The sequence below is a fragment of the Ambystoma mexicanum genome, chromosome 6q (genome assembly GCF_040938575.1).
Source record: "Ambystoma mexicanum isolate Mex_15411 chromosome 6q, UKY_AmexF1_1, whole genome shotgun sequence".
Lineage (NCBI taxonomy): Eukaryota > Metazoa > Chordata > Amphibia > Caudata > Ambystomatidae > Ambystoma > Ambystoma mexicanum.
In genome coordinates this window covers 41,372,054-41,397,212 of record NC_090937.1, presented here as the reverse complement: position 1 = coordinate 41,397,212, position 25,159 = coordinate 41,372,054, and the positions used below count along the sequence as shown (strand labels likewise).

Here is a 25,159-nt window from a genome sequence, read left to right as displayed (position 1 = left end):
ACATTTCTTTCCATCAGCTCAGTTTTGGCCTGGTTTAGGCTCACCCAATTTGTAGACATTCATATGAAATTTTTGGGAAAATGTGTTTGGAGAAAAATCTACATTGTGTTGAGTTTACCCTCAGTTGGAATACTTCCTGGGTATCGGCAGCATGATCCTGAGAGGAAAAAAAACACACACATCCAATGCCACTGCTAAGTCATTCAGGGTTTTAACACAGATGTTAAATGAGTTACAAGAGCCCTGTGGGACACTAGGGGACAACATCTTGGGATTGAAACAAAACTCAAAATAAGGTCTAGGAGCCATTCTACCAGTAGCCTAAACAGCAAACTAACCTGTTCTATGGGAATGAGCCCTCTATTGGAGACGTACAATTCCCAAGCGAAATAATCAGCCATATATGGTGCTGAAATGTGGGGCTCTTAAGTGTCGGTCCTTGACAAAAATTGAAAACACATTTTTAAAAGTTATTTTACTGTTAGAGTGCCCCGAATAGTGCTGTACATATGGAGTGCAATGTGTCCAATTGAGGGGGAAGCTGCCAGAAGACCAGTTTATTACTGGCTCAAGAATTGGAGGAACTAGACTCTAGGTAAATAATCGGGAAGCCCTCATGCATATAATGAGGCTGGGCGTGAGGGGATGTGCAGCATTCCATGGCTGAACTGGACTTATACTGCTATTGGTCTACACCAAGTTCCATTGCCAAGAACACAAGAATTAGAGTGAAAAAGTATTGTGCAGATTATATGAACGGCAAAATGGAAAGTCTGTGCACCACCCTATCACATGGCATGGATCATCTGATCCTAAAACGGTCATTTGGGCATGAGAATGATCTTGATGTGATCATTCCTAATTATGCATGTACACTTTATATTGTGTTCCGAGTTGGTTGTTTGAGGGTGTGAGCTTACACTGCTCATTGGAAAAACTTGAAGGATGCAAATTGCATAATGTGTGCTGCTGAAAGGGAAGATTTAGCACATTTTATGTTTGTGAGGGGATGAGGCATTTTAGAGTTGCATATTTGAAACCTCTATTTTTAGTTTACAAAATGTGCACTTTGGCAGAGGCTATGCTACTCTGTAAAAGCACTACAAACATAATGTAATATTTTTTGTGGCAAAATATACACAGGACGTGGCTTGGTTTTAACATGTGTATTAAATACTCAACATAGCAAAAAGGGTAATTTCGTAGCTTTTTATTATGGAGTGAAGACTTTTAAAAAGGAGTTTTTTGGGTAAGTTCTGATACATGTTTTGTACCGAATGACTACAGATGAATAAAGGATAAATTATGTTACATACAAAAATGCTTATTCATTATATATACTAGCCAAATTCCTCAGGTAAGGAAAGTTTAATCCATAGATACAGTAGAACATTTGCACTAGCAATATTCACATCACAGTTAGACCTTTAGATTATAAAATCAGGTAAGTATCAGTTTGTAAAATATTTAAAACCACAATTCCAAAATTCAATACTGGCAGTTTAGTTGTATAGGCCTAAACTTTAAGACGTCAAACTCAATCTGGAAAATTAGTCCCAGAAAGTCAGATGGGGAGACTGGGGGACCAGCGACTCTTGGGTTGACAGAATAAATGAACGCAGACACTGTCAAAGTTCAGAAGATGCTTTTAAGTAATAGGTAGGTAAATAATGTAAAGGGAATCCGGGGGGATAGATCGGCCACCTGAAGGATTTCAGCCTTGTGGACAAGTGTCCTTCGGCCCAGGAGAAAACAATTGGGTCGTCCACCAAAACATGACTCAGGAGGAGCAAACACAAAAACTGTCTAGGTAAGTGTACAGGAGTTAGACAGTACCTTCTATGATGAAGAAGAGCAATGTCACCTGCAGGTCCCCGAGGTAAAAAGACAGCAGCGCTGGTTCGGGTATCAGGCCTTGGTGCCTGCATGAACAACTTGACGAGAGCAGACGGTCAGACCATGTTACAGGGATGCCCAGCAGATGTTTGCAGGACTTGGATGTGGAGGCTAGACACAGGCTTTGTAGAAGCGATGGTTGTCACCAGGCAGAATTTCTTCCTCATCTCAGTCCTCAACTCTTCGGAGGGGACTTCTAAGGCCCAGATGGAGTCTCTGTAGGTCCAGGCAGATGCCTACAAGTTTGCAGCCGGAACCAGGCTTTACGATACTATGCACCCCAGCTGTGCCAGAGGTCTCAGGGTATTTGGGTATTGGTGACCCGAAGATGCAGCACTTCGTGGGACGGCTCAAACTGTAGACAGTCTTGAGACTTGTTACGCCCACCAGTCCAATGGAGGAAGTCATCCTGTCTGATCTTGCCTGTTGCACAGAAGAAAAAGGCAGAGCTGCAGCGGTCACTTAGTCGGCTTGGCGGTTGCTGGAGGCGTCTACAGACGTCCTTCCTTCTTCAGATGTTTCTTCCAGTGGTCGACTCTGGCTTCAGCAGCAAGACCCTCGACTTTGATGCAGGAGCCCAGCCAATCAGCATGCCTGCACCATTCATACTTTGTGTGGTGGCTGTCTCAAGGTGACATGAGAACAAGGGGTTAAGGGCACACTAAGTAACATTTTACACTTTTTATGTAGATAGAATTCACAATTTCTGGTGCTCCGAGAAAGTCTCTGGATACAGAGACTGAATAGACACAGAAGAAATGTTCTTCCCAGAAAGATGTAATGTTCAGACACTGAAGGGACACACCCTAAAATAATTCTAGAGCGTTCAGAAACAAATTGTAAGAATTAAGTTTCTCAAACTTAGAAACTTTTTTGAAAAAGATGAATTCAATAAACATGGTCAAGAACAGAATAATTGTGCAAATGTCACAAAACTTTAGAACCATTGCATTAAACTAATTGATGCTGAATAATATCCATTCAGGATGTTTTCCAAAGTTGACAAACTATATTCTGCAAGAGAATTCCACCTTGGGAGATGATATATTCACAGCGTATTCACTCTTGCTGTTAATATGCGTTTCAAGACACAATCCCCACATCAGAAAAATACAATTTTTCTTCGTAGTTTAAAAAAAAAAAACAAGAACATTTAAATATTTGTGTTTGCTGGTAATTATAATTTAATTGCACCTTAGTGAAATAGGAATGAAGGTAAACCTGCTATTACTAACCTCAAAACTGTGTCAATCACTCAACACGAAAATAATAATGTGCCTTTGTTGTAAATTCATACAGAGATCACGTTTCTTGACCTGAAAGAAAATCACGAGATGCAGCAGACTAAAGGGTCCACAATGTTGTGGTGGGTAAGCACAAAATGTATAAAGTGCTTACGAAAAGGTAAATATGCTTCTAGTGTGGAAAAACACCATCTAGAGTCAGCGCTAATTTAGTGTGCATGGCTTGTCACTCTGCTATGCACAGATTACCTATATATGTGTTTGCAGCCACTCCCAATTCCTGAGCTCGAATATCCTATATATTGAATACCAAGTTAAGCGGACTAGCCTTGGATGGGACCACCATATAATTTCTTAGCGTTCCGTACACTTGTTAAATACATGTATGCCTTGTTGGTTTACGGAGGTCATCAGGCACACCAGCATCTCCGGGGGAGCTTCTCAAAAGGAGTGAGCAGGACCCCCACCCACCCATGTTCACAGAGGAAGGCTCAAGAAAGAGCAAGCCATAGTGAGTTGGTGAAAAAAAGAGATCAACACCATTGTTACCCATGCAACCTTTATGGCAGCTGCAATAGCACCCTGTGTGTAAACATGAAGTCTGTAGAAAATATCCACTGCCACCACCCACTCAGACTTGCCACTGTAACTATAACGTTACAGGAGAAGCCCACCCCACATAAGGTGGGGTGGACTGATCTCACAGAAGAAAAGCATAGGTAAGATAAAAAGTATCCCCCTACCCTGGTAACATTTAAGTTAGTCCAGGTAAATAGTAAAACCAAAGAGCAAAGCACGAAGAGCTCCCAGGCAACACTGCACAAAAGGTGCGGTGTACTGCAATAGTAAAAAGCAGATGCCATTGAAACAGATTGAAGAAAGCAGACTCCAGAGTAACCAAAAATGTTTCTCAGAGCCACAGAAAAAGTGTAAGTGAGGAAATGCCCTCATTCAGGAGAGCCAGGAAAAAAAAAAAACAATAGTGCAGCAAAATGTGCCTGGGGACTCACGAAGTTGCGAGAATCACACACAAAATGGAAATTCTACCAAACAATGGTTTAAAAAAGAAAAAAAAGACCAGTATTCACATTGAAATATAGTTTTGTCACCTAAGAAATGCTCCCATTGGGAAAGGGAATTACTTTTTCATTTTACAAAACATAACTCCCATCTTCAAAAAATATTGATTAAATACAACCACTTCAACAGCAAGTTTGCGTGTGCACGCGCGCGTATTAAATATTTGGTCAATTTGTTAATGAGCAGAGATATTTTAATAAAAAGGTTTATATTAATTGTATGTGGCTAATTCTATACATTGGAGTAAATGTGATGTATTTATATGTTTATTTTTTTGTGCCAACACATTTAATACATTTTCAATATACTTGTGTTTTACAGTTTGTCCCCCTTCTCCATAACAACTGAGTGGAGAAATCTCCAAATCCAAAAACCTAGCAGCCCTAAATATCACAAATGTAAAACTATGGGGATTGTTGAAGACTGATGTGGCAGGTCATGTCCCTTAATCCCTGCATCTCAATCCTGCCACCAAGGTGATATTGTTCTGCATGTGTTGTGGTGGTTGCTCATATTATTGGTCACTTGGCATACTTACATTTTCATGGGATCATTTTGAAGCAAAGATGGTTTAGCCCTCTATTGCAAAAAGTATGTGAAGATTTCACGCAAGTAGTAACTAGCATTTGTACATGCTGGTTATTAATAGACACATTTTAATACAATGATCTTCTCACCTTCCTTTTTTGGGGCACCTTCAGAGAGGCTTCTGCACTTTTCTTAGCCGAATCCAGCTTCGGCCTGATTGAGGGTTCTTTGCTCTCCAACTTGTTTTTCTTCTGATGGCTGCCTTTCTGAGGAATCCGCGAAAGGAGTGAAAGCTCAATTTTCACAATAAGTGTTTCAGAGATGTGGTTCTCCTTCTGTGAAGACAACTTGTTGTCTCTGTTGGGCAATTGCACTTTGTCCCTGTGAGTTTCTTCACGGATAACAACTGTGGACTTACTGTCACTAGTCCGGTTGTGAGCCGTGTTCTGTTTATGGCTTTGGGGTCCTCCAGAGAGTTCAACGTGAACACGGGCTACATGTGTCTTTTCAGGCCTGGAGTCTGAAAGCGGCTTGCTGGTGGTCTGGTGCGAGCTCTTGTGCTTTTTCTTTTCAGAAGAGAGCAAGTCTATTGGTTTTGGTTCCTTATCACCAGTCTTTACTTTCGTCTTTACTTTTGGCTTTTCTTTGGAAGGCTGCTCCTTTGTTCCATATGGTGCAGGCTCACTTTCAACTTGAAGTCCCCCTTTGGGCTGCTCCGGCACTAAGGCTTTCCCTGGCTTCCTTGGCTGCTTGGTACCAACAGTCTGCCTAGGCATGGGTGCCTCCTGCACTGCAGGAGATTTCTGGCCACTTTTTTTGCTTGTGTGGTGTCCTTCTTGGGAAGTCTGAGGTGCCTTTTGGAGAGCAGGCTCCTCTTTGGGCCCAGAGAGTTCATAGGAAGTGCTGGTGCATTTGACCTCTACTTTGCTCTCCTCGTGATTCTCCTCGTCATGGTCCTCCTCAGTTTGATGGTCTGCGAGAGCTGTTGATTGGTTCGCCTTGCTCATAAAATTATTTAGTTGCCATGTGTTTGATGTTGGAGGATTAGGCTATGGAAACAGAAAGGGAAGTTAGGAAAACCGCTTCAGTTGTGATTTTATAAAATGTTTGCTTGCAGGAAATAATTCATAAAAATTCAAATGACCCAAATGGAAAGCTTGCAACAGAAAGTAACTTGGCATAATATAATATTGCCTGTATTGTCAAAGGGCAACATGGGCAAGAGAGCAAGCTGCAAACAGTAATGACACTCAACAGAAAGATTAATTTCCCAAACTGATGATGGGTACTTTAGGGCATCATATAAAATACATAACTGCCTGGCAAAGCACTTTCTTACAAATTGTAATTTAAGTGCAAATTCAGCTTCAGCAGTTAGTACATTAGGAAATGCATACACCAGGGAAGGAGTAAGTTGCTTACCTGTAGCTCCTAGTAGCTCCTATTCTCTAGCATTGCTATCGTACTAGAACACAGGGTTGGCGGGGAAATGGAGGTTGGGGAAGGTGGGGATGGTAAAGGTGAAGGGAGCATAGGTTTCCCGCCCGTGTCTAGTGCACTGCCCAGGTTGCTAATTTCATTAATCAGTTTGCATGCTTCACCTGTAATCATGGGGGGGGGGCTTTGTGGGTGCGTCTTATTGGGTGCTGTAGCCAGGTTGAGGGTGGACAATGGCCCCATTTTAAGCTTACGCTTAAGTGTGAGGATTTTCCTCCCATGTTCTGCCGGCTTTGACGCGGGTTTGGGCCCCAGGGATGTTTCCAAGAATGGAAAAGGTAGTATGGGGGAGGGGCGACCCTTGATAGGCAAGATTGTATGCAGTAACCCTGTGGGCGACTACACCAGCCTTGTCCTCCTGGCAATAGGTAACCCAACCTTTGGTATAGGCCTGTACTACACAAGTTGGTAGAGTGACTGAGCATCCAGGCTTATCTCAAGAGGGTTCAATGTGAGCTGTAGGGTTGCAACAGATTTTCACAGTGACATGTATTCAAATAACACTTGCACTCAGGGTTTCCTGATAAAATAATTATTTATTAATTTAAGAGTCAGTTTTAAAATAAGCCTTCTTTAGATAGGGACAATATGTAACAATAAAATACACTTAAAAATACACTCCTTCAGTTTCAGTAAGTAGATACCCTTTTGGGATAGCACACACACACTTCCTACACCTTGAGGTGAACTCAATTGCTAGGACACTATGGACATTAATGTATCACGTATACACTTAAGGCAATACTGAGGTTGAGGAAAAAAGAAAAAGGTTAGGAAAGGAAACAAATGTTAACAAGTTTCTAAAACAGGTAAGCACTTTTCAATCTCCCAATGAAATATAGGTTAACCGATTCCCAGCCATACAAGTAAGGTATGTATGACTTTTTGGAGGGACAGATCAACACAAAGTCAGAGGGTAAGAAGAATCTTCAAGGAGCCAGGACAGCCAATGGCAATTGAGCAAAGTCTAGGGGAGCTGAGGCACTTCTTGAAGATAAAACAAAAGTCTTGCACAATGTTAAAGAGTTTTGTTGTAAAAAATCACTGTTGGGACACGCTGGGAGGCTTGTGAGGAGCAGAGCTGCAAGCAACTCTGCAAAGGGCAGCAAATGCAAGTCTCCAGTGAGAGCAAGCAAGCTACACACAACAAGAGACAAGAACCCCTAATTACACAGTACCTTCAGTCTGAAGAAAAGGTTCCAGCTGGCTTCTGTTCCTGTTGTAGTCCTGCAGATCCTGTTGTTCCTGGGCCTCAGTCATGGGGACAAGAGGGAGGACGTCTGGGGACTCCTGCACTACAGTTTGAAGGTCGGCGGCAGCAATGGGCACACTCCAGATCAGTGGCACTTTGCCGTTTCAGCTACTCGCAAATAGCACCACTGTGGTTATTGGACACCTTATGGCCTTTCCTTGCTTCTGTGGTCCAGCACTCTGTTGAGGTGGCTCAGGCTTGGTTAGTCCCACTTCGAGGGAGTCAGGAGGTTCTTCCTGGAGCTCAGGTCCGGCTTAAAGGCAATGCACTAGTCCTGGTGTTCCGGTCCCCTGGCACTCAGTTCCTGCAACAGCAAAGAAGTACAGCCAGCAGAGAGAGGGGTTCCAGGCAAGTTCGTCTTGCGGTTGATTGGTCCCACTAAGCCAAGGGGAGAAGTCGTCCTTTCTGGGCGTCTCTAGTCGATTAGAAATTCAGGGCTTCACCGGGCAAACCAACGGTCCAGGAGGGTACAGCAAGTTTCTCTTCCAGTTTCTTCTTCGGTTCCTTCGTCCATTGGTCGACTCTGCCTTCCTTGCAAAAGACCTAGCTTTTTATGCAAGTTTTTCCCATTCATTCGCAGTCTAGCTGTCACTCACACATCAGGGTAGCTGTCCTCCTTTGGGTGCATTCCTGTAACCAAGGAGACTAAGCGCAGGGAGTTTCGGGAACCTCCCTCGCTTCCTGCCCTGCCAGACCTGCTGGAGCCAGAGGCAGGCTTCACCAGTCAATCCCTCCAAAAACAAAAACGGACGAAGGGACCAAACCGGGTTTGGCGCGCAGAGTAAATCTCAAGAAGGACCTTTCCAACAAGAAATTGCAAAAAAAAAAAAGAAGAAGACCGAGCACCCATGGGTGCAATACTGCAGCTGAGGATTCAGCCTGGGGGTAAAAACTCACAATGGTAGGAAAATTAAACCATTGCCACCAGCCATTAATTGTAGAAAGGCCAGCATAAAAATGTTACATGAGAAGGTAGACAAAGGGGATACTATGTAACCCCTCCAGCACTAAGAAAGATAGTGTGTGCTGGGTCTACAAAGAGAAAAAAGGTAAGTAAAGTCAATTTCACTTTACTACTCGTATCCAAGAGAAGCTATTTAAACCTTAACAAAAATCCAAAGGATTTTTCTGTGACACTGCACTGAATGTGCAGTGTGTCACAATACAAGAAGATGATGCCTATGGAGTTTGTCAGACTCCAAAACCAAAAGAAACAAGGTTCAAATCAGAGAAAAATACTACAGTGTGGGAAATAGTTCTCACTTTCTCCAGGATAAAAAATTAAGGGTCCTAAAGTCCAGCAAAGAGCAAAAGAGCTGGGGGTCTATGGTACAAGGGAATTAACACAGAAATGAGAATTCTCCCTAAGAACCCTCTCCAGAGCATAGGTATTGTCCATCTTCCTGAGGCTTCTAGCGGTTGCTGGATGGCACAGGTATGGTGAGGAATTACCTTTTGTTGCGACTGGTGGAAGAGAGGTCTAGGGATGGGGACCCCACTTACGAAACTGCAGCTGGCTGTCGTTGAGCTCCCACTCCAGAGTCAGAGTTGTTTGCCTGCTCAGGCTGTCCGCCACCTGGTTCTGGACTCTTAGGAGATTAAATGCCCGTAGAGAAATCCCTAGACACCCGTTGCCTCTCTAGGGGAGAGACGAGGTAATACATGGTTGTAATATTGTCTGTCAGGATCCAGACTGTCCCTTTAGTATCGGCAGGAAGGGTTTTAGCGCCTATCTCACCACCCTTAATTCTAGCACAATGATGTGGCGAGTTCTCTCCTAGGCTCTGCATAGTCCCCTGACATGGAGCTCGTCGACATGCCCCCCCCCCCCCCCTCCCAGCCCAACATGGACGCATCAGTGATGAGCGTTTTTTTGGTGGTATGGTTGGTCCTGAAAGGGATTGCCTTTTATGATGTTGGATCGGTTGGCCCAGCACTGGAGCTTTTGGGCCAGTTTCGTCATCTGTATCTGGTCTCCCCATGTTCCTGAAACTAATTGGAGGCAATTAATTCCTTTAGGGTCCTCAAGTGGAGTCTGCAATTGGGTATCAGCGGGATGCATGATGTCATGGTTCACAGGAGACGCATGCAGTCGGACATTGCCAGCCATTTCCCTGGTTTGAATGTGGGGACGAGAGAGAGAGGGGAATGTGTTAGCTCTGTCGGCTGACGTCTCACGTTCAGCTCTCAAGTCGAGATTTCTGCCCCAAGAAAAAACGATTTCTAGTATGGCAGAAGCAAGGACTTCTTGCAATTTATCGATAAGCGTAAATCTTGGCGCCGCTGCACTGTATGATGTGGATTCTTGCAAAGTAATGTTGCAACGAGCGTATGTGCAACAAGGTTGGTTTATTATGCGATTTCATAACTGAGTGTGACAGCATGACTGACAGGGTCAACTAACGTTGAAATACGGATTGTATTCTAAAAGTATATCTAACCTGGTCTTATTCCCCAAGAATAGTACATTACTATCTGTAAGGAAAGCACAGTATCAAACAGTGAAGCCAAACAAGTGATCACAGCTCAAGGGAGTTTACTGAACTCCGATGGGTTGGTTAAACGCCTAGCTAAACCTAAATCTAAGGATGGGAGCAAGCTACGACCATCAAATAATAACAGTCCTAGTCGAGTTTGTCAAAATAAAAGGGCCTATACTAATAAACCTATTGCCAATCCTCCTAAATACAAAATGGTGTGGGACAATAGTGTATGCAAAAAGAAGTGTTCAAGAAATAATATGTCCGGATAGTTGAGCAGATGGCTTCCCTTCCCATGTTTTCAGCACAGGGCAAGGCGGCACGTTTGAGGTTCGCACACACTCGGGCTTCTCTGCCACAAGGATACAATTCAAAGCATAGGTATCAGGGCCCTCTGCAAAAGCCTTTCCTAATGACAGTCTCTTACTGCAGAGGGCAGGTCGTAACAAACAAGGGATTTTAACATTCATAAGTTCTCGCTTCCAGTGTTCATCATGGGTCTCCCTCCTTCAGGCTGGGACGCCCTTTTACCACAATCTTCACAATTGTCACCCTCGTTCGGGCTCCGACCATGGATCTCCCTCCTTCAGGGTTGGACCCCTTTAGCACAATGTTCACAATTGGTCTCCCTCAATCAGGCTCGGACCATGTAATCTTACTTACCACATTTTCCTCTTGATATCAAAACTCGAAGACTTTCGAGTGTGCAATGAGTTTTGCTTAAACCATTGTAGGACCACTTCGATTCATTTCATACAATGTTCTTATCAATCTTCTTCTTTCGTTTCTGCCACTTCTTGGCTGGATACCTTACAGAAACCTTCGATTGAGCACCCCCGTGGTGCCGGACCACTAGGTCACTGGTACTGTATCTTTCTCGATAAATGTTCAAACATCCATCATCAATTAAGCTTTCCTCAAGTCTTTCATCACACGTGTTTCAATCTTCATTCTTGCGCTCTGATTCCAATGTTGCCACTTGCAACCTTGACTTCAACACAGACCGGTCTTTCATCAGTCTCCCCAACTCACCGGCTGTGTTGATCACTCTGGCATCGCTTTGATCTGGAGCCAAGGACAGTACCACTGGGGCTGCTCTTCCGCCCGACTCGGTCAGCCGTGCAGGAGGGCCCCGGGTATCTCAGACACAATACAGGATACTTCAGTCGCTTTCCTGGCCTTACACTGTCTAATCTGCAGGGTTCTGGAAAGTAAGGTTATACCTTGGTTTGTAAACCATAAGTATTGAGTTGGTTTTTATGACTGTGTATATATGATGTTAAAGTACTTAACCAAGAATTATCTTAGTCTACTTTTATTTAAATAAACCCTTTATTTTTAAAATACATAGTGTTAAGGTGTTTCTTTCGACCATATGTATTCTACAATTTCTTTGAGTCCTCTCTGCCTCCTAAGATTAGCCTGGCTGCTCTGGCCATGCTACCACATTCTCAGGTGGTACAATCTTATACTAAGAGTGGAGCTTAAGCACTGCCTCAAATGTAGGGTTTTATGAAGCCCTTAGTTTGGTACCGAGTGAAAAGGGTCCCCCTCCACCCCCCCTCGATTTAATGAATACAGTGCTGTCTTTATAAATCGGTCACAGCCCTGCAGCACACAAGTGCGTGAAGGGGCCGACAGGCTGATCGAGACGGACAGGAGAAGACTGAAGTGTGAAGAGAGTCAAGTGTGAGTATGTATGTTAGTGTGGGGCGGGGGAAGACGTTGGGTATTTGTGTATGCATTGGGGTATATTTAAATGTGTTAGGGGTAGCACAGAAATGGGGAAGGTGCAGGAATAATGGGGAGGGTGGTACGGGGGTGAACCCCCCCGTTTTCTGAGTTGAGGGGGTGGGAATAAATAAAATAGCGAATAAGAAGGCTGCACCAAATCGATCTTCAATATTCAACATTATCACATACAACCCTTAGTTGGAATTAAGAAAAACTGTCCCAACAATGCATAATATTGCCAAAACAGGGAAAAATCAGTTTGTGATTGACAAATGTCTTTGAGCGATGGGTTGCAAGTGTTTTGAAATATAGAGTGGCCGTGACCACCGGCCATTGCTAGTGGACTAGGAAGGGTTTTAAAAAGGGACTGTGCGCGGCTACAGGCCGTGGCCACTGGCCTTGTGCACAAAAGATCTAAGGAATATCAACATCTTTGAAATTCAATAAAGAAATGTTGCAGGGACGTTAAGCTCAGCAATATATTCCAACAAAACCTTCAAATTCAAGGAAAAAAACTTTAATTGCAGGGACACCAAGGTGAGAAATTAACAAACCCACTGAAATTCAGCCATCTTAACTTCACGCTCTCTGTTGCGCAGCCTATGACCACAATGATTACTTCACAAATGAGATCACCAATGACATCACCAATGGCATTGCTAACCTCTATGAGATCAAAGATTATTTAACTAATGCCAGACATAGGATCACTAGTTATTTGCCCATATTTAGACCACCCTTATGTTTCTACATATTAACTATTCTAAAATGCTAATATCACAGAACAATGAGTACATTGTTCACAACAGTAAACAGCTTCACATGCTTCATATCACTACAATGTAAATAGTCAATTGTTTATTGTAAAAAGAAATTGTACACGTATCATTTTCTAAATGACATGAACAGTGCTTTAAAAACGAAAGTCGCTCACTGTAGTCACTAGAGTACTCAGTCCTTAGTACTCTTTCCTCCAACCTTATGGGGCGCCCCCCCAACATAGCGACTGTACCGGAACCTTTGGCAGTAAAAAACAATTAGCTTCCCCTTTAAATTTAGCAAAATGCAGTCCCATGCGAACACTTCGGACGCTTAGATACCTGGCTACTCTTAGTACATATTAGCCCTTGGCATACTAGCGGTAGAAAATGGGTGGGATGCATCTAGGGAAGGGAACTATGGACTACGAGTGCTCTAGTCACTACAGTGAGTAATTAACTATGCATACGTCCCATCCCCTTTTCTCCATCCTTGTGGGCGATCCCACCGAACAAGAACATAGGGTGGAGCTGCGATAACCTGCCTCATATCTAGGACGAAGCAGAAAGGTTCTTCAGAACTGTCTGACCAAACTCTGCATCGCGTCTGGAACTGTGTCCAGTTAGTGCTTACAGAAGGCCAAAAGGCATGGCCCACCTAGCCTCCTTGCTGATGACATCCCAAGAAGCGGGTTCCTAAAATGCAAGAGGCGTAGCCTTGGCCCTGACCGCATGGGAATAAATCTCCTCAGGAGCAGGTCTGCCCATGGCTGTGTACTTCCAACGGGCGATGGAAGCCTGAGAGTCGAGGGGGGTGGGGGGGAGATAAATGGGGAGGGGCCGAGCCCTCAAAAGTCACAAACGCCACTTCGGACTTCCTGAAGGATTTCGTCCAAGAGAGATAAAACTTGAGGACCCTCTTGAGGCACAAGGAATGCAGGGCCCTCTTTGCCTATGTGGGTTTGGGAAGAACACCAACAGGCAGATCTCTTGATTCAGAGGAAATGGAGACCACCTTGGGCAAAAAGTTTGGGTGAGTGCACAAGATGACCTTGTCGTGAAACATGCTGAAGGGCTCCCACGAGGAAAGCGCCTGCAGCTCAATAACCCTGCGCGCAGAGGTCAGAGCCACCAGTAAAAAAGTCTTTAGTGTTACCAAGTGGATGTCCATAGAGGCCAACGGCTTGAAAGGCTTACGCTGCAAATCTGGCAGAAACACACTGAGGTCCCAGACCGGGTGCAGCCTATGCACTGGTGGAAAAAGCCTAGACAACCCCTTAAGGTGGGCCTTAACCACTGGGTTGGCCGCAGAAAACACATGCTAAGGGGAATTCTTGTAAGCTCGAATGGCCGCCAAGTAAGCGTGGCAAATATCCATCTGAACTCCAGAACAAGCCAGGTGTGCTGAAAAAGGCAGTAAATCATCCAGAGGACAGGTAACAGGCCCAATGGCATAACCTAGTCCACTTACTCTTATACTGAGACTGAGTTGAGGGGGATCCTGGCCTGCTGAATGATGTCCCAGTTCCCATCCAAAAAATGGAGCATGCTGAAGCCTCAGTTGGCCAATAACCAGGCCGTCAGCGCCAGCTTAGCCGGATCCGGATGTTCCGCCGCCTCGTCCTGCTGCATCAGAAATCCCCTGCTGGATATCAGAAAGTGGACAGGGCCCTGGCAGCACAAATGCAGCAGATCTGAAACCCAGGGTCTCAAAGGCCAGTGGGGGGCAATCAGAACAAGACTAACACACTGAAACCCAGCCCTGCCCATGATGTAAACTTGGGGCACTTGGAATTCAGAGGGGATGCAAACAAATACACGTCCGTAAACCCCCAACGCTGGAACAGGGGCAAACAAGAAGTCGCTGTGCAACTCCCACTCGTAGGTGTTGAACCCCAGGTGGCTCAACTGGTCCGCTTCTGCATTGCTGTCCCCCGGAAGGTGGACTGCTGAAATCCAAACTCCCTCCGTCCGGGCCCATTCCCAGATTGATGCATCCTCCATGTAGGGGTTGGGGGAAAGGGAGACGGAGGGGGAAGAGAACAGGTGCCACCCTGCTTGTTCAGGTAAAACATTGGAGTAGAGTGGTCCGTCCTGACCAGGACTGACTTGTCCCTGTTGAGTGGCAAAAATGCCTTGAGGGTCAGGACCACTGCCCTGAGCTCGAGCAGATTTATATGCAAGAAGGCTCCCGTCCTGGACCATACTCCATGAATCGTGTAGCTATCCAGAGTAACCACCCCCAGCCTAAAAGAGAGGAGTCAGTCGTCAACACCAGGGTAGGCTCCAGTCGGGTGAAGGGGGCTCCCACTGAAACATTGCCATCCATCAGCGAACATTGGGCAGTAGGCACAGTGGTATTGGGATCCTGCAGGCCTGAGACCCGGTCTCCTGATCCCAATGGCTGCCATGTGGAGCTGCAGGTGCCTCATCTTGAGGAGTGTGTGCTGTACAGTAAGCAGGAGACCATCAGGCCCAGAATGTGCTGAACCACTATGCCAAAGTGGTTGGGTTGGCCAGATAGTGCCCCACCGCCTTGTGGAGGGACAGAAGCCTCTCGGGTGTAGAAAACACCAGCTGAAAGGTAGTGTTCCAACGCACCACTAGGAAGACCAGTTCCTGAGAGGGGCACAACTGGGACTTCCTCCGGTTGAGGGAGAACCCCAGCTGATGAAGGAGCTCTGCCAATCTCTGGCAGGAGTGTACCGACCCTTGAGGTGACCCCAGCCTCACCAGCAAGTCGTCCAAATGAGGGTAAAGATGATGTCCCCCCCTGGCCTCCCAAGCAGAGAAAACCTACCACTGCGTTCATCAACTTTGTGAAGACACAAGGAGCCAAGGCAAGGCCGAAGGGCAGCACCTTGTACTGAAAATGGTGCGACAATCGTGAACCGCAGAAAACCTTGATGCGGTTTGGTAGATGGGAACATGCAGGTATGTATCCTTGAGGTCGAGGGAACACATGCAGTCCCCTGCACACAGACTCAGCAATGTGCGCGGGAGTAATCATCTAAGCGTTGCAGCTGGAAAAATAGATTTGGATATGACAGGTCCAGGACAATACTCTGTTAGGGAGAATTTTCATTTCTGTGCCAATTCCCTTTAACCTTAAAGACTCCCAGCTCTTTTGCTGGACTCGGGATTTTTAACATTTACTCCTGAGTGAGTGGGACCTTTTCCCTCACCCACCAATTTGTGTTTTCCGGACTATGATTTTCTATGTTCCTTACTGTTTTATGGAGTTTGGTAAATTCCATAAGCATCTGCTTTTGCATTGTGACACACAGCACCTTTTGTGCAGTGCCACTGAGAAGCCCCTTGGACTTCTCTTAATGTTTAACTACATGTTCTTGGATGAACTACTGTTCCCAAGAATAGTAATATGACCCCCCGTCTTACTAACCTTTACTTTATGGGTCCAGCACACACTACCCTATGTGGAGTGCTAGGGGGGTTACATAGTAATTCCTTTAAGCCATTCCTCATGTAACATTTTGTTACACTAACTCACTTGAATGGCTTGTGGCAGTCTTGTCTTTTTTACCACCTAGTGATATGTATCTGCAGGCTGATATCTCAGCTGCAGTGCTGCACACAAGGGTGACCATGTTCTCAAAATGACCCCGGTCGTCTTTTTTCACCATTTCTTGTTAGTTTCATTTGGGCTTTTATGTTTGCATCAGGTTTGAGTCCTTTGTCTAGTTTGCTTTTGGCGGGCTTCAGCCCAGAAGCCCGCCCAGGCTCCAGTGTGTCTTGAAAGGCAGGAAGTGATGGAGGGTCCCGAAACTTCCCTGTCCTTTGTTTCTAGGTGTGCCTCAGTGAAACCAGTTCCAATTGGCTGGCTAGCTGTTCTGGAGGACAACCACCCTGCTGTGTGATTGACAGCCTAGGGCAGTGAATGAACAGGAACTTCCATACACAAATCAGAGTCGACCACTGGAGGACAACATCCAAAGCAGAAGACGAGAGCAGACGCCAGAAGCACCCTCCTGGACTGTGAAGTGCCCGGTGAAGCCCTGCGGCTGTGCTGACCCCATTTTTGGATCAACAGGGAAGACCTGCAAAGGACGACTTCCTCCCTTAGGCTGGCGGGACCAATTAGCCTCGAGACAAACTATTTTGGCACAACCCCCGACTTGCTGCAACTTTACGAGGCTGCAGAAGCACAATACCCAGGGTACCTTGACCACTTGTGCGTGCATTGTCATCCGAATCTGGCCAGATCTTAGTTGGCATCCAGAGGACCCTACAAAAGCAAGAAATCTGTGGCCAGAGACCCCCTCACCAGAGTCCAGGACCAAGGGATTAAGGAAATCCTAACCAGAGCTTTGTGTTCTTCTTTGGTGCTGAGAAAAAGGCGCCAAAACCACAAAGCCGCTAAATCGACGGAAATCCATTGCTGCCAAGTCCTTCTCTCAAGTTTTGCCACAGGAGCCCGCCAGACGTCCTCCCTTTCGTTACCACGACCAAGGACCAGGAACAAGGGTCTACTGCATTGCATTGTGAAGGCAACCAGCTGGAACACTTTCTTCATTTTCAATGTACTGTGGGACTTGGGGTATTTTATCCTTTTGCCATTTGGTGGGCTTCCTATATTTTGGAGTGCGATTTAACCCTACACTAAGTTGACCTCAACTTACCTGCATTGGCCTTACAGCTTGTGCTTTCTAAAGGTGACTCTTCTTGAGTTGCTGTGATTTCTCTTTTGAACACTGACTATTTAACAACATGTTTCTAAGAAGAAGAGCATCAGAACTTTGACTTTGTCCATTCACTTTGGCTGTCCTGGCTCCCTAAATGCCTTCTGAACCTATTGACTTTGGCAGTGCGTGTTCCCTTACACGTTTTAAATGTTGAACACTTTAACGCTGGGATAATAGACTGCCTTCATCCCTTTGGGAGATTCTAACTATTCTTATAACCTACCAGTCTGTTCTGATCTAACCCCAACCTTTCCTCAAATGACATAACCTCCGGGTGCTGGAACATGTGTAACATATGAATTACCTGCTTTGTTCACTTTTTGAATTTTATCCTACCTTGGGATTAATGTTGCAGCTAATAACTGCTTCTTAAAGAATGCTTTAAATGGCAATGTGTATAAATAATGTATTATATAACTAAGTGTGCAATAGTTAAATTGGATACTTGTATTGACTGGTTTCCTTGCACAGCTCTACAGCTCACATTATCCCTCTTAAGAGGAGCCTGGCTGCTCAGTCACACTACTAACTTGTGTAGTACAGGCCTATATTAAAAGGTGGGTTGCCCAATACCAAGATATAAGTCTTCTGTAGTCCCACACAAGTTGGACTGCACTCATTCTTACCTAAAGCCTGGATGTTCGTTGGTACCGCAAAAATCCTGTAATAGTAGCCAGAGCCCCTGTCTACAAGAGGAACCGGTTCAATCGCCTGCATCTCCAAGAGTGAAAGGACCTCACGTAAATTGGTCGGGGACCCGATCTGACGAAGTGTAGGAGAGGATGGTAGAGGCACAGGAAGATGAAGACTGAAGCCTATGGACACTACGGGTAGGATTCACAGGTTGCTGAAAAGACGCTTCCACGCCATCCTTCTCCTCTCGACCCCAAGGCACAGCCCTCTGCTGGCTGCATCAATGTGGGAGACCAAAGACTTCATGAGGTCCTATACAAAGGTCCCGACATCTGCCAGCCTGGCCTTGAAGAACAATTGCTTATCTGAAGGGAGGTCAGGCAGAAATTCCCTGAGCTCCAGCCAAGCTTCAGGTTAGCCGCGGGCAAGTGGGCATCTGCGTTGGCCTGTCGCAGATTTAGTCCCGAGATGGAACAACAACACTTTCCCAAAGACTCAAGCACTTTCTCCTCCTTTGAGAGGCAAACGGAGGTGACTCCCCGTGCAGGAAGATGACTTAGACGATGGATTAGAATACAAGGAGGCCGCAGCCACCACTGAGGAATGCAAGTGGAAGGCGAGGAGGATTGGCTCCCCGTCCGCCAGCCTAAACCTGCTGGCCAACTTCATGTTCATCCGAGCGTTGGCCCTGGACTTCTCCGACATTTTGCGACACCTGCAGAACATCCTTCAGGAGAGGGATACCAGATGGGATTCTGGTAAGCTTCCCCCCTAGACCTGTGCTACCACTCTCGACTCCTGTGGGGCTTCCTCAGGCAGAGGGACCCGCAAGAACTCCTCAAAGGTGGTCATGAAAGGCCTTAACGGATGCCAAGGGTTCATCGTCCTGGACGTCATTGTTCTCATTGTTGTGTCCCCCGACTCCACCTTTCCACAGAATGAGGGGAATCCGGGCCCTGGAACACAGGTGCCAGCGTGGTTCCACCTAGGTCCGGAGCCGCAGACAGGTGCAACGACTGTTGAGGGAAGAGGTGTTGGTTGTACAGGAGGTGGTGGAGGGGTCAGAACAACCGGCAGGACCTGGACCGGGAGAGGAACCGGCAGTGCTGGAGGAACAGAGGAATACAGAGGAGGGGGCGGCACCACCTGCAAGATGGCCTCCTTCACAATGTCCTTCAGGAGTCACTTCATCTGAGGGGAACGCATGAGTAAGAGGAAGCACTCGAAGAAGCGGTCCTCACAAGCCACCGGGTCGCTAGGGGCCCAGCCCTCCGAGGCGCTGGACCTTCGCTCCCGGTAGCACGGAGGAGCCTGGTGTGTAGAGCCGTAAGGCTTTGATGGGTAGATGTATCCCTGAGGAGACCAGAAGCCTGCACTGTAGAATCTGCTGCCGGTTCCAGAAGGCAAGGTGGCTGGGATCATCTTGCAAAGCCCATTCAATGGGCGAAAGGACTGGTGGGTCCTGAGTCAGATCCAAGAAGGCCGCCAGCCTGGAAGGTTCCACCATGTGCCTCTCCGCCATTTTTAAGCCATGCGCCATGTCCTGGGGTGTGAGGCCGCAGAGGACCGGACCCAAGAGAGGCCTCAGACACAGGATGTTACAGTTTGGGTCTTGCACCCGAAGCAGAGGCGTAGACCTCAGAGATCCCTCTACTAGGCAGCTTGGGACCCGGTAGCTTTGGAGGCCTCCGACCTGCCAGATTCTGAAGTCGAGTAACCCCAGAGAAGGAGTCGGCGTACTGTGGAGCCATGCTGCACAGATGGCCTGTCTTGACGAGAGGTTCTGGAGACAAAGTCCTTAAGGTGGGGAGTAGGAGAAGTGTGGAAGAGCTCTCTCCAGCCCGACAACCTGTAACGGAGAGCGCTGCAAGCCAAACATGCCTCCCAGCAGTGGGGGTCCGAGGCCAGGAACGAGTGGTTATATGAGGCACATCTTGCGAATCCTCCTGCAGCCGACATGCGCCGGTGGGAGGTGAGGTACCAGAGGGAAGTTAAATAACATTGAAAAACAACGGGAAGCCTGAAAGCTAAAAAATAAAAAAATAGAAGTCTCTGCGCTGGCTGCCAGGTCCGACACCATTCGTGCATAAAAAGGGACTGAGTTGAGTCGCCGGGGGCAGGGCGTTCCCATGCTCGAGGCCACGCCCTGTACTAAAGTCAAAGGGGAAGCTCAATTTTCCGCTGCCAAAGATTCCGGTACCATCCCCATGTTGGCGGATGCCCCAACAGGATGGAGGAAAGGGGTTGGGACGTCTGAGTACAAGGAACAACTATGTATAAGGATATATTTGAAAATGTCCATACATGGGTATTGGAAAACAAAATGATTACTCTAAATGTATATATGTATAGAAAAGAAATGAAGTTTTAAAATTCAACACTTGTTTAAAACATGTACATACATAGATGTGCATTTCTCTGTGTCTTTTCTAAGTGATTAACATGTTAATATAAAACACTGTAAAAAAGTAAGTAATCTTTAAATAGTATCCAATTTTTTTAATACATTGTGCCACATTACGAGGTTGGCAGCCGTTAACCAACCAGTGCAACTGGCGGGTTGCCGCCATCCCTGTAACAACGAATCCGGCGCCTGACTTTTCAGTGCCACCGGGACATTACAAGTCCCGGCGGCACGGGAAGTCAGGCGCAGGATTTCATAAATCCCCATAGACTCCCATAGGACTATGGGAGTGGGGAGATGGAAGCACCGGCACTGTTGCTAACAGTGCTGGTGCTTCCGTGACGACTGCCTACTGGGGCCGATGCGCCGGCAGGGTCAGACATGTTGGGCGCAGCGGACCAGGCAGGCAGACTCAGTGTGATGGTCTGGAAACAAGGGTGCCAGTGAGCTAACCAGCAGGCTTGTTCCCGGACCACCACACTTGTAACGAGGCCCAATGACTTATGTAGGCCATGGATGTCATTAGTGATGTCACCAGTATGGTCATAGGCTGCAAACGTCAGGGTGCATAGAAAGGACAGTAATAAAAAAGATGCAAGCCAGCAGACAGGAAAGTATCCTTCACAGACATAAAATAAACTTCAAAAGAGCTATAGAAAAGCATGTAGTTCTAAGGTTAGCATTGAAAGCACAATCAGAAATACTCCAATAGCTGATATATTTATGGATAAATTAGGGGCCTTGGTGGGGTTTTCAGAAAAAGCGTGGACTATCAATCATTTTGAGATCTTGTGAAAATAGGATTAGAAGGCGCATCACATGTCCATCATGGCTGTCTTCACTAAACACAAAGTTTAAAATCTTTGGGTAACAAACCAAAATAGAATAGAAAGTCACTTGTTTAAGGTTCAATGCTCCTTTAAAGAAGGCCCCAGTAATAGAAAATGGCATTTCATTTTCTTGGCTTCTACATATTGTACAACCCTGTTAATAGAAAATTGCAAATGGTGTTAACAACCCTCTGCTTGTTTCAACCCCAAAAACGTTCACAGTTCCTTCTCTTATCTATTTGTTAAGCACACATCTTCAATATGTTAACAGATTTGAAAATACAGCATGTCCGACAGTGATGATGGAGGGACAAAGACATGACACTCAGACAAGCCTTAGGGTAACCTGCTTTTATTCTGCATAATATAGGGAGAGCAACACAAGGGGATAAAGCAACCACTTGCCCCACACACATTTGCTGTGCTGCTAACAGTACCTTAGGCGTGGATGCTAAAGGGGGCTTTTTCCCTTCGCCGTCACTCGAGCTACTCTCACTCTCAGAGTCAGTCGAGCTGTCAGACTCGCTGGTGCTTTCAGATTCAGCACTGCTGGAATGTGCTGAGGCCACACTGTCTGGTTGAGACTGCAGAGCACTGTGCAAGGCAACGGAAAGATACATTTAGAAATGGATTTTGTGGCATAAGAGCAGTCAATGATAAATTAGTTAAAATGGTGCAGACACGCAGTCCTCCGAATGGAATGCATTACCAAATCATTATACACAGTGCAACAAACAGCATTTGATGGACTGGATTGGGGGACAAGGCATAGGAGTGACACTAAATGCAATCGCTCATTAACACAAATGGCAAGATTTGTTAATCAACTCCTCAATATTTAAAGCGTTCAAATTTAGTCTGTTGAACTTGGCATACGTTTACTTTTTTTACTGAAGGAACGAAGGACCTAAATAATGATAATTGCCATTTTCAGTGCACTGTAGTAGTCTATCAAACCTGTGGAAAAAATTAAAATTATTTATATACAGGAGGCACAATGCTCTTTTGGGACATTCTGACCAATTTGTGGAGGGGAGTAAATGGAACAGTCACAGGGGACAGTAAATAAGTGGACATACATAAATGAACAACAAACATTGAACATTGAATATTTTTAAGTGCAGGTAGGGGTGCGACCAGCTGTGCTCGGGATGTGACCATGATGGGTGAAGTGCTAGAGTGGAGGCAGAGGATGTTAGGGACAGAGGCAGGCTAGAGGCGACAGCAAAAATGTCAGCTAGCACGCAGATGGGAGGTAGGTTAAAAGGTTAACTCTGAGGTGAGGAGGTAGGCTTTTATTTTGGTTTTGAACTAATCCGTGTGGACTTTCTCAGATGTCAGGGGGGAGAGAATTCCATGCAAGTGGATCAAGAAGAGAGAAAGACCGGAAGCGAGAGGAAGTACAGGGAGGGCGAGAAGCCACAAGGGTAGTTCAGGAGACAGAACAGAGATTATGAGAAGGCTTGTATAGTTGGATAGATACAGTGGTGCCTTAATGAATAGATTTGTGAACCAGGCGATGAAATGTATATCTGTCCCTGTTTTGCATGGTCAGCCATCCAGCCTGGTGATAGTACGAGGAAGGCGGTGTGAAGTGAGGGCGTTCAAAGAGAGTAGTGGTGGTGAAGTTAATGATCTTCGAGAAAACAAAGCATAGTTGGGAAGAACAAAGAGGATGCTGGCACAGTAGTACAGTTTAGAGAAGACAAGAGTGGTTAAGAGATGCTTGGCGGTGTCGAAAGGAAGGTGGCGCCTGATGTTCCTAATATTTAGGAGTTTGGGGTTAGCTTCTGTTCCAGTTTTGGAGATTAAAGTAGAGCTGGTGTGAAAAGGGTCTTCGAGGACGCCATAGTTTCTAGCTGAAGAAGAGTAAGGGGAAGAGTGTCAGGTGGGTACTGGATAGGCAGAGTAAGAGATGAGTGAGCTTTTGCCATGAAGAAGAGCACGTCTGTTTTGATAGAGTTAAACATCCAATATTTAATGGCAGAGACACAGTGGAAACTTTGAGAGATCAGAGGGGAGTTCATGGAAAGAGAAGATTTGGCTGTTGTCCGCAAAGAGCTGGTGCAAATCCCAAGAAGAAAGTATTAAGGAGATCAGAGTGATCGACAGCACGAAAGGCAGCAAACATGTCAAGGAGAATTAGGATAGACGACAGGTTGGAGTGCTTAGCAGAGGCGATGAAGTTGGACACATTCATGAGAGCAGTTTCCATGGAGTTACAGGAGCGGAAACCTGTTTGTAGGGAGTCCGAAAGGTTGTGGATGTCTATGAAATTGTAACACGGTTGAACATAACCCTTTCAAGCACTTTTTAATGCAGAAGGAGAGACTCGGGCGAAGGTTAGCCTGTAGGTTTGTGTCAGCCCCTTGCTTTTTTATGAGAGGGATGACTGTGGCTGTTTTGAAAACCGAGGAAAAGCAAGAGGAGTCAAAGGACAGGTTGAAGAGTTCAGCAAGTTGAGAGGCCACTACAGGGGCAATAGGATTGAATTGTCTCGGAGCAAGAGGGTCTTATGGGGGCACCAGAGGGTTTAGCCTTCATCAGTAGAGGTAGCACTTTGTCAGTATTAGTATGACTAAAGTGGGAGATGGAGGGAGAGTATGATGGTAGAGCAGACAGTGTAAAATGCTAAAATGAAGGCAGAGGAAGTATGAGGAAGGTCAGGGGAGACTATCTAATCTTGGAAATGTTTGCATCATAGTATTCAGCCAGGTCATTAGCTGTGAGATTGGAGTCTATAGCCAGACTTGGGAGGAGTGAGTTTAGGGTGCCCGGTAACACCACATGTCTGGGGGGTGCAGGGGGGATCCAAAGTCCATGAGCATTGTTTAACTGATACATACCATGTTCTTCACATTCAGTGCAATTGTTGCAATAGACTGCAAATAATATAGCATGTATGTGTCTGCACCAATGCTCTGTATGACAGGTTTGAAATTGGCTGGGCTGACTCACTCAACAGATGCAGCCTTATGAAACCTTTGGCAAATATTTTGCGCTTTCAAATCATTATTCACTGATATAATGTGTCATTAGGGGAATATTAACTTTGCTAATGACTGCTTTGGGGCTGAAGCAAAGCCAGTGATGCTCAACCAAGGGTGCCTTTTTCAGTGTTGCTTGATAAAGGTGAATCAGGAGTTTTATATCAGTAATTGGGATAGCAGGAAAACAAAGGGCTACTGGGGGAAACTCTAAGACGACAGCTGCTGAGGACTAGGTAAATACCCCTTCTCTGCTTTAATACCAAGGAAAATAGATGGGGATGATAGGTGGGATCATAGAAACAGTCATTTAAGTCATCGTACATAGACAACTTCTGACATTTGGCAGATGTATGATACGATAGGTTATTTATAATGCGCTTAATACCCAGATGTTTCTAAGCGTGGACCTGGGGAGCGAGTCTGTGTTGCTCTGTGTGGTATTGCTTCCAAGGCAAGCATGTTGCCACTGAGATACCCTCCCGAAACAACCCCGAGACATCCTCCCGTAGCACATGATTCAATGAAAGAAAGGAGCGAGGGAGGTTAATGCGGAGAGAGAGACCAGTGAGAATCCTCAAATATTGATGGGTGTAGGCAGGAAGTACCATATTTCTGTGTGCAGTTTGGTTTACAGGTCGTTCCTGGTGAGAACACTGGGGATCTTTATATCCAGAGGGTAGAAAGCCAGGCGATTAGGAGCCTGCTTGAAGCAGTATCTGACCAGCTAAACTAAGGGACCCATTTGCCTGCGAGATGGTGTGAATCTGTGGTGGGGATAGAAGTGTGTGGGTGGTGTGAGGATTGGACGTCCCATGCCAGACGTACACCTGAACGAATTGCAACAGATGGTGTTATGGTTGTCAGCCCTTGTCCTGGCCCTGCAATTGAAAGGTGCTGTTCAGGTTATGTCTGTTATGGGTAACACGTTGGCAAGACAGATCTGACAGTCCAGAATCAACAACGAATCAGTCAGCACTGATGTACTTTTAAAGTGGCCTTTGATTTCTAGTTCATAGTGAGTTTGGTCACAGAAAGGCCATTAAAGCCTGCCTAACAGTGCCATTTTGTGTGTGGTTTGGTAAACATGTCATAAGGGACAGAAATTGGGTTCCATAGGTTGGTTGCCAGGA

The 25,159-nt window shown here is 45.8% G+C and overlaps 1 protein-coding gene across 2 annotated transcripts in view; it reads right to left on the bottom strand.

The window, feature by feature from the left end:
* AFF1 (ALF transcription elongation factor 1) overlaps nucleotides 1-25,159 on the bottom strand; it is an 811,017-nt gene that overhangs the window by 290,341 nt on the left and 495,517 nt on the right. For both annotated transcript variants that reach the window (XM_069630442.1, XM_069630443.1), the window contains 2 exons: nucleotides 21,477-21,633; nucleotides 4,898-5,797 (listed from right to left, as the gene is read on the bottom strand). In XM_069630442.1, coding sequence (XP_069486543.1) covers nucleotides 4,898-5,797; nucleotides 21,477-21,633 — 1,057 coding nt within the window. The remainder of the gene's footprint in view (nucleotides 1-4,897; nucleotides 5,798-21,476; nucleotides 21,634-25,159) is intronic.